Genomic DNA, 9,982 nt, shown 5'->3' on the forward strand with positions numbered 1-9,982 from the left:
TAGTATTAAAAAAAACAACGGGTTGCACTCCGGGAGTGCCGGCAGAAGTGAAAACTTGAATATTGAACGTTTTGCATTTTTGATATTTTGAAATGGTTAGGGAATAATTTTGCACGAATTGCTTTAATTATCAGTATAAACTATCTATCAATCATTTATGTGGTAAAATACAATATTCATTTATAGCGCTATCGTACACAAACATGACAATTTATATTACATTAAAAATTTAACACTTCAGAGCTAAATATTAGCAGTTTTTCGATCGGGCCACGTGTCCGTCTTACGAATTTTCAATCTGTCGAATCTGTCGGACACGTGACCTTTCGCGAGTTTAACATTTTTTCCCCATCACAAAAAGCGCACAGCGCCGCTAAAGAAGTTTGCACTTCAAAAATTTGTGATTTCTTTAAAAATTAGATCAGGTTAGGTTTTTAATGTACAACATTGATAACGGCGTTTGGTAGTAACACGTTCTCAAGACAAAACATAGCCATTATAGTGTTTAGTTAGAACACTAATGCTCCTAGACCATAATAGTGTGTGAAGAATAGGACAATAGTAATAGCTTTATAGCACACACCTAGATTATAATTTTCTGTTGTCTTATGAAATTAATTATCTATTGTTTTTAAGATTTTTTGGTATACATAGAAGCGATGGTCATAATAACTGTTTTTTAACCGATTTCAAGATTTCAAAAGGAGGAGGAGGTTATCAATTCGGTTGGTATGTTGCATGTAGAATCATCCACATGACACATTTTTTTTCTTTCGGAGCGATTATCTCCGAATAATTCACTTTATCAAAAAATGTTCGTTAAAAACCCCTATTTATTTTTGAAAGAACTTTTCAACTATACCCCACACTGTAGGGTTGAAGCAAAAAAGATATTTCACCTTACTTTACGAGTAAGCGAAGTACTCTAAAAAATAATAATTTAGATTTTATTATACGACTTTATATATCCATGCCAAATTGCAGCTTTCTAGCACTAACGACCACGGAGCAAAGCCTCGGACAGACAGACAGACCGACATGGCGAAACTATAAGTTGACTACGAAACCCTAAAAAGGAGATAAAACTGTTATCATTTTGAGAAGTTTTAAATTCGATCACAGAAAACGGGGAAATCCTGAGGAAAGACCAGGTCAAGACCACCCTAAACCGGCGGCGTGTATGAGGAATGTCATGAAAGTGAAGGAAGCGAAAGAGGTATGTCAGGATCGTAGCAAGTGGAAATCCGTGGTCTCTGCCTACCCCTCCGGGAAATAGGCGTGATTATATGTATATATGTTCTAAATTCGTGCGATAGAAGTAGATATTAAGATAATTAAAATCGTTGTTAGTTAGCCAGGAAGCGACACGCCGCCTTCCTGACATGCTTGTTATTTGGATTGCGGAAATAATATCGCCAATTGAACACGTTTACGGTTTTAAATGTCATAAAAAGTGGAGTTTAAAGAGCGTTTTATATATAGCTTTTCTAACAAAGCGCATACAATACAGAAAAAAATATGATCTATCGAGCACACATTAAAGTGATTTTCATTAAGATTAACTGTGCTTTATACAATATCAACAAAAGTTTGAAATAAGTTTTTGGCAAAAATTTCATTTTTGTTACAAGCTTTTATCGCTGACTGTACTTTTTTTAGACAGGTGACTAATACTCATCCAGCTAATTCTAACAACCCCAAACACAATTAGATTGCATTGTTTTATCACAGAGTTCCTATAGCCACCTCCTATCTCCATCAGCAGATCAGCTCGATGGTACCATAATATTGCATTGTCACCCTACTTACATTTGCATGCAAAATTTCAGCTCAATCGGAAACCGGGATTGGATCAAATTTAACTTACAAGATTTGATTACAGACAGACAGACAACGGGACAGGTGAAACTAAATAAAAGCTTGTAAAATAGTAAAATACAAATCAGTAACGTTTACTGTTCGAGCTGTTTTCAAAGGGATTCCTCTCGCAAACGCCCTGGCTGTGAAATGAACTCCAAGGTTTTTTTTTTAAAGAAAAGTTCTTAATAAAAAGTTGACATTTTTATAGGGATCGAAAACCTAATGACGCCTCTGCAATTGCAAGCTTCTATTTGTTACGGTAACAGCTTACCATCTGACTGGCAGAAATTTTAATTTGTCGCCAACCTTGTTAATCAAAAAAAAGTTTTTTTAATCTTCAATAATCAATGGGATGGAAAGAATTAATCTTACGTATAACAATAAGATTTGACCTACCCTGGAATCCGTCTGCAAACAAACGTTCAATATTTGGCTATTAGAACATCCTGTAACTATATCAATTTATCTCATTTAATTAAATATTAAGAAACAATATCATGCCACTGATTGCCTCACTAAATTTGATTTTAAACAATTGGATTACATTAATAAAGCTAACATAACTAATCACTTTGAAACTGTTTATGATTAATGATGTTTTCAATATGAAATGACTATGTAATAATTATACCTTTCTATAGTTAAATTAATTTAATTTTAAATAAATAGTTGACTAAGCAGCCGTTTGAAAAACATAAGCAAGCTTTATTTTTAGAGTCCTAGTGAAAACTTGCTAAGAAGAAAAACTTAAAAACACGAAAAGAAAGAAATATACGTACCCTAAGAAAACACAATGAGCTAGGATTTGAAAATAAATAATTACCTATATCGACAAAAAAAAAACTCTTTAGCGATAATTAGTCTTTAACTGGTCGCAATATGGTAATATTTTCATTCGAGCTACCATAATATTCGATAAACATATCGATAACAATACAACTCCAAAAGCAACTGGCCATCACGGCCAGCCGGCGCGCCGCAAAATCTGTCAAAATGCCCGCTTCCTGGCACCCTTCCCGCCCTTGAGCCGCTTACTTTTTTCCACTAGCGCCCGCGCACGTATAAATACGCTACGCGGCGAAATGAGAGCAATCAGTAGCCCTCGAGCAGTCTACCACAGAAGTGCACGATGAGATTTCTGGTCAGTTGAATATATTCAGTGTTAAGTGTTCAGTGAACGTGTTTGTGTTAAAGTTGGATTTGCGCGGATTGACGAAGTGTCTGGATTGGAATTAATGATTGTTTGTTTGTCACAGATTGTTGCCGCCGTCCTCGCCTGCGCCAACGCAGCGCCCTCGGGCCTGCTGGCTGCCCCCTACGGTCATGGTCTGATCGGCCATGGCGCGCCTCTGGCTTACGGCCACGCCGGGCCTTTGGCCGTGGCTCACGCCGCTCCCCTGGCTGTAGCTCACGCCGCGCCCCTGGCCGTGGCTCACGCTGCCGCCCCCACCATCTCCCCCGGCGATATCCAGGGAGCCGCCATCGACGCTCACGTTGAAGCCGCTGACCACGTCCGTGCCGCTGTTGATGCCACCCGCGAACTCCACGACCAGGCTGCCGAGCTCCACGGACAGGCTGTCAACGCCGCTGAGGACCACTCGTGGCAGGCTGTTGATGCCGTGCAGACCCATCAGGCTCAGGTTGATGGTGCCACCGCCGGTGTTGCGCCCATCCTCGCTAAGCAGCTGGCTGGTCACGCCGGAGTGTACGCCGCCGCCGCTCCCGCGCTCGCGCACGCCGCCTACGCCGCTCCCATCGCGCACGCCGCGCCCGTGCTCGCGCACGCCGCCCCCATCGCCCACGCCGGTAGCCACTCCGTATCCTCCCAGTCCCTGCACCAGACCCACCCCGCTCCCCTCGTCCACGCTCCCGTGATCGCTCACGCCGCCCCCGTCGCCTACGCCGCCCACGCCGGCTACGGCCATGCCGGTCTCGCCCACGGACTAGCGCACTGGTAAACTGTGATAGTATATTTAATACCAAAAAATATCTAATACTCAATTGTTTGGAAATGTAAATTAATAAAAAAACAGGCAATAGAGGCGAGGATGTGTGAATAAACGAAATAGTATTTTATAAAAACAAGTCTGTAGTTTTACTACCATAATCCCTGGCCTAGCCGTGTCGGATACAGTTATGTGTATATTAAATCATACACAAAAAAAATAGAATGAATATTACATAAATCAGATATGATTATGTCATGTGACGGTCAATAAAGAATTCATACTGAAAATGGTCGATGCGTGTCAACAAAAACCTGTCATTGTCAATAACAAAGAACGTTTCTTTATCTTTCGATCGATCGATTCGAATCCGAAAATAAGCACCCACTTTCAAGCTCCACACCTCCACAAAAACAAGTCGAGACAAATTCAGCCAAATAATTAATTTACCACGCTAAAAGCGGAAGTTAAAATGGCGGACCTTGAACGTGAATTCCTTCGCATATCGAAAAAATAGATCACGGATTTGAAACGGCCATTACAAAAACCTTCATACGTCAGATAATTAAAGCCCGGAAGCGAACCTTTCGTTAAAATTAAATTATATTCTCAATGTCGTATTTCAATTATAGTTAATAAGTCGTAGACGTGATTACGAAATGGGTAATTAAAACTAGGTAACTAGAACCAGAAACGGATTCGGCATTGGCCGAAATGACAGGATCGAATGTTTTACAGCTGCATAGGTACTATTTCAAAGCTAGTTTGTGATTAAGAGCTTTCATTCATTTGATTTTATACCTTAAAGCAAAGAAATAAAGTATATATTAAAAACACGCCGCCCAAACATATCCTCGTAATATTATCTTTATGATTGATAAGTGATTACAAATACAAACTACAAAGTCGAAAGTATAAAAAATTATCTGTCAATCATGAACTACCTAGATGTAAACGCTCTGTAGATTGGATATTTTAATGAAGTTTGCGCAGCATTTCTAGATTTTATTAGAAGAATAAAACTGTCCACATTTAGACGTTTACATGTAAAGGTACTTTGTCGGTTGACCATAAAGGTGTTTTCTAGTTTAATTAGCGCCTTATTGGCCATCGACTAAATTTATATAATCGTATGGATAAACAATTGATTCGATTCGCTTAAAATATTAGTATTACAGAATTACACATCCTTCGGAAAAGCTTTACCTAATCACAATGCAATAGTAAAATGATCTATTTAATAAATCTTGCACGATACAAGTGCGAAAAATAGGACATTCGAAACGAGTGCCGATAAATTAAAACACGACCGAAGGGAGTGTTTTAAATCGACATGAGTTGCGAATTACCTATTCGCACATGTATCGTACAACGTTTTACAGTACACATGGCCCTTTAAATGTTCGACACAGTAACGTAATATGCTAATTTTCGCACTAGTGCTATAAAGTAGCACCATATGTACTGTAATAGTACATTACAATACAAGCGCGAAAAATAGGAAATCCGAAACGAGTAATAAGTAATTAAAACACGACCGAAGGGAATGTAATGTACATATGGTGCTACTTCACCGCACTAGTGCGAAAATTAGCATATTACGTTACTATGTCGAACATTTAAAGGGCCATATACTGTAAAACGTTCTACGATACATGTGCGAACAGGTAATTCGCAATTCGTGTCGATTTAAAACACTCCCTTCAGTCGTGTTTTAATTTATCGCCACTCATTTCGAATTTCTTATTTTTCGCACTTGTATCGAAATGTACTATTACATTAAGTACATGATGCCCTTTACATTTTCACCATTCAGTAAAGTGCTGATTACCGCAAGTGCGGTAAAGTACCACCATATGTACTGTAAATGCTTAAAGAATATAACTATGATGGCTTAGGTGTTTTTAGAGCTCAGCTAATGGGAGAGATAAATAGGGACGAAATTAATATTTTTCTTATTCCTAGCATAAAATGTAGTTCGAGTAATATGTATAATAAAAAGCTTAATCTTATAAACAATGTAAATATATTACGTAAATTCAAACATGTTTCCTATTTTCGATTTACATATTAACGAGTGTGGGTAGTAGGTACATACCTACTCAACTGCAAGCTACAACACCTTTAAAAATAAAATTTAATACTAAATAATTCAGCCTATATACGTCCCACTGCTGGGCACAGGCCTCCTCTCATGTGCGAGAGGGCTCGGGCTATAGTCCCCACGCTAGCCCGATGCGGATTAGGGACTTCACATACACCTTTGAATTTCTTCGCAGATGTATTGCAGGTTTCCTCACGATGTTTTCCTTCACCGAAAAGCTAGTGGTAAATATCAAATGAAATTACGTACATAAGTTCCGAAAAACTCATTGGTACGAGCCAGGATTTGAACCCGCGACCTCCGGATTGAAAGTCGGACGTCATATCCACTCGGCCACCACTGCTTCTGCCACCACTGCTTTAATACTACTTCAAATAAAAGCGTATTGATTACTTGCGATCAGCATATTATTAATCATTTTGAAGGGCACTGTAAATGATACGTTTTTTACCAGTTTCAAGTATGACATTATATTAACGATAGTTATTTAGCTACTTGAACCCACATTACAGTTTATACGAAATATAGTAATTATTAAACTTATTAACTATGCGTCAACTAACACAAATATAGCCTTAGTATGGCCAGCAAGTATAAAAAATATCAGCAATGTAGAATTTAATTTGAAAATATACATGTGAAGGTATGAACTTATTTCATTTTGTTTAATTTTAACTTCACGGGGGAACGTGTTCTTTATATTTCGGTTTATTGGTTATAAAGACTGCTTGCCATCAGGCGGACCGTATGCTTGTTTGCCACCGTCGTGGCATAAAAATATATATATATAAGAAACGATTTTCGTACAGATATAAAACACCTTTACCTAAACATAAATCGAACGGGATATGGACCGTGATTGCCTTTTGTATTGTTTTTGTTGGTCTACACAATTTTGACAACCGCCCGCTATCTCCAGTTACCCGCAAACAAGATGCATGTAACTGCGTCGCAATATCTGGAGCTCGAAAACAACAGGAAATCACGGTCCATATCCCGATCGATTTAAGTCTAGAGAAACTAACCTTGTATCATTCGAAACTTTTACCTTTACCTAAGTCGCAAAAGCTGGATCAAGAGATAAAAAAAGGTAAAATCCTGATGGGAAAAAATACGTTCTTATTAGCTTAATTTTTTTTATCTAATATCTTGCCAAGATTTGGTTCACAAAACGTGTCCGGGTTTTTCTGGACGTTTTAAAATCCCGCCAGGTCGGGTTGCACACTTTGCTGTCCTTTTGACTTTTGTACCTACTCTATATCGCCCTCCTAATCCTAGACCCTGCCTACTATGCAGGTGTTCCCGGGTTCGAATCCTGGCAATGGCATTTACTTGCCTTTTTTACAAATATTTTTTCCTGAGTTATGGGTGTTTTCTTATGTATGCTCAAAACTAGAACAGGGCGCGTGTTTTTGAGGTCTTTTTTATGCCTTTTTCGAATATTATATAAAATTGTGCAAAACTGAGACAGTAAATTACGATAAATTATATTGTAAGTAATTTACCATTATCATTATCATCGTCTCTGAGCCGTTTTCGGACACAGCGACTGCTTTCTGCCGCTGAGTGTCGCTGGTGACTCATGGTCATGGCTCATGGTGGTGGTGGTCAGGTGACTGATGTGGCCAAGCATAGCAGCGTGTGCGGCCACCATTAAATCAGTTTTGAAACCATATATGTGAATAGTAAGGAAAACGTATCATCAGCCGTATAAGTACATGGCGACTTAATCAATGAATTCATTCATAATTTCTCCATGCAATTTCGCAGCTCACTGTATCTATAACTTTTTTATCAGTATAAACCTTTGTGACAAAACTTATGAACCGACTACGTATCGTCTAGTACTCGTACCCGTAACACAAGCCTTATTGAGCTTACTGTGGACTAGATCAATCTGTACAAAATTGATCTATATTATTTATAATTATATCGGTATATTGTCTTATATACGATCATCGACAGAGTTGATTAATAATTGATAAACCTCATTGCAACCAAATAAAGTCTACCATGATCAGTTAACACATTCACTGCCGGTAGGCGGGTTCTCTGACCGTAGACGCTTTTCGGTATATACGGTTTTTCCCGTGTGATAGGCTACGCTTGTAGGACTGGTATTAAATGTGTTAAGAGGGTTGTTGATAATATAAGGGATAGGTATAAAATAAACTTATAAGCATTCAAAATAATCATAACCTACAATAGTAGATTGTTCAACAAGGGACGAAAAGCACTCATTTCAGTTGAGGTAGTTTGGCGGTCGAACGCTGTGAGAGATTTGTGGAATGAGCTACCTGCCGAGGTTTTGCCGAGGGTCTACAGTATGAGGTTCTTCAAAAAAGGAGTGTACAGATTTTTAAAGGGTCGGCAACGCGCATGTTACACCTCTGGAGTTGCAGGCGTCCATAGGCTACGGTGACTGCTTACCATTAGGCGGGCCGCATGCTTGCTTGTCACCGTCGTGGTATTATTAAAAAACTAAATTTAAAAAAAACGTACTTGGAAAGCAAAATGCTCTGGTGAAGAAACGTATCACTTTCTGCACGAATTAGCCACTTTTAGAGCATGAGAAATGAAAATGTATTTAGTTGCAAACCATACCGCACTTAATTTAGTTTAGCCTTGGAGGTATCCTGTTGGTACTTTAGCTAAATATAACTAGATGTGTGGCCTTTTGATGACGGCCAATATCTGTCAAATGTTTTGACATACCTTTTAGTTAGGTACACGTTTTACAGTGATGGCGCGTCAAAAAATTAATGGAAATACCGGAACTAATTTGACTGTATGAAATGTTCAACTGTTAGAAAATACCGGAACTAATTTGACTGTATGAAATGTTCAACTGTTAGAAAATACCGGAACTAATTTGACTGTATGAAATGTTCAACTGTTAGAAAATAACGGAACTAATTTGACTGTATGAAATGTTCAACTGTTAGAAAATTTGGGGAGCCGGCTGCAATCGAGTTCCATGGACGCTGCGCTATTGATTTCTTATGTCATTTCTGACAGTAACGTTCTTTAAATTGGGGTGGTAACTGTCAACATTCCCAACCATGGTAGAAAAATCAAAAAGTTAATAAAGCGAAGTGGATTATATTTATTTTTGAGAAAAAGACTCAATGTTTCGTCCCGGCTTACTTCAAAACTAAATCTGTGTTCTTTCCGAAAAAAACACAGATTTAGTTTTAGTATTTATGTCGGCGTAAAGTTCCCGTGTAATGTTTTGGCGGTAGTCGTGGTCATATAACCCATTAGATAAGGTAGGATAGGTTCATTAGGGTGGTTCAGATGCCCAAAGGGCACCCTGTCCAGAAATAGGAGCCCCACGTAGTATGAGAAATTTAAGAACGCCATTTACTATTATTTTTGCCGATTAACTCCTACATAAAAAATAAAAATAAAAACATTTATTTTCACAACAAAACTCCATAGCCACATCCCTTACAGACTAACATTCATACAATAAAAACAAACAATCATTTTCGCGACACATCAGTCTTTTGCTGCGTCACCTGCTCTGGTGTAGGATGCGGCAGATTCCCACGAAACCGCCGCCAAAAGTCCGCGCTCGCGATGGCTTCCAGCAGCCTATAATGCGTAAATCTAAATACCAAAACCCTACTCTCAATCAACATAAATTAAAGTAACAATAAATCGATCCTAAAACCCAAACGCCTACCACGACGGCAGCGCACGCGCATGTCGCAAATCATTGCTGCACAGTAGTTTCCCAGGCGGCGTTCTCATGATCTTTGTAACCTAGGTGTCCTAGGTTAGCTGGGTCGTGGTGGCGCACGAGTTCGCGCAGGCCCTTTGGTAGTTGGTTAGTTTTGGTAATCATAGATGGCGGTGTTATCAAATTTAGAAGAGGTAGTGAAGTTTGATTTATATTAAGGACTTAATCAATAAAATTAAACATTATGTTAACTAGATGTCGAATCCATATCCATAGCTAGTTTGCCCTTTGGTAATTCGTTCAGTTTAGTAACAATAGATGGCGGCGTTATCAATTTAGCAAGGAGTACTAAGTATCATTAACTTAATCAATGAAATGAAACGAGGT

General features: G+C 38.7%; 2 protein-coding genes across 8 annotated transcripts in view; one reads left to right on the forward strand and one right to left on the reverse strand.

Annotated features, from left to right (window-relative positions):
- The window catches only part of LOC133531948 (WD repeat-containing protein 7), a 163,443-nt gene that overhangs the window by 61,582 nt on the left and 91,879 nt on the right, over nt 1–9,982 (reverse strand). The gene's annotated exons all lie outside the window — the stretch shown is intronic.
- LOC133532135 (cuticle protein 38-like) lies at nt 2,871–3,945 on the forward strand. Its single transcript, XM_061870666.1, has 2 exons — nt 2,871–3,001; nt 3,117–3,945. The coding sequence occupies exons 1-2, from the start codon at nt 2,990–2,992 to the stop codon at nt 3,816–3,818; spliced, it is 714 nt and encodes a 237-aa protein (XP_061726650.1). The 5' UTR covers nt 2,871–2,989; the 3' UTR covers nt 3,819–3,945.

This window comes from Cydia pomonella, chromosome 26, assembly GCF_033807575.1.
Source record: "Cydia pomonella isolate Wapato2018A chromosome 26, ilCydPomo1, whole genome shotgun sequence".
Lineage (NCBI taxonomy): Eukaryota > Metazoa > Arthropoda > Insecta > Lepidoptera > Tortricidae > Cydia > Cydia pomonella.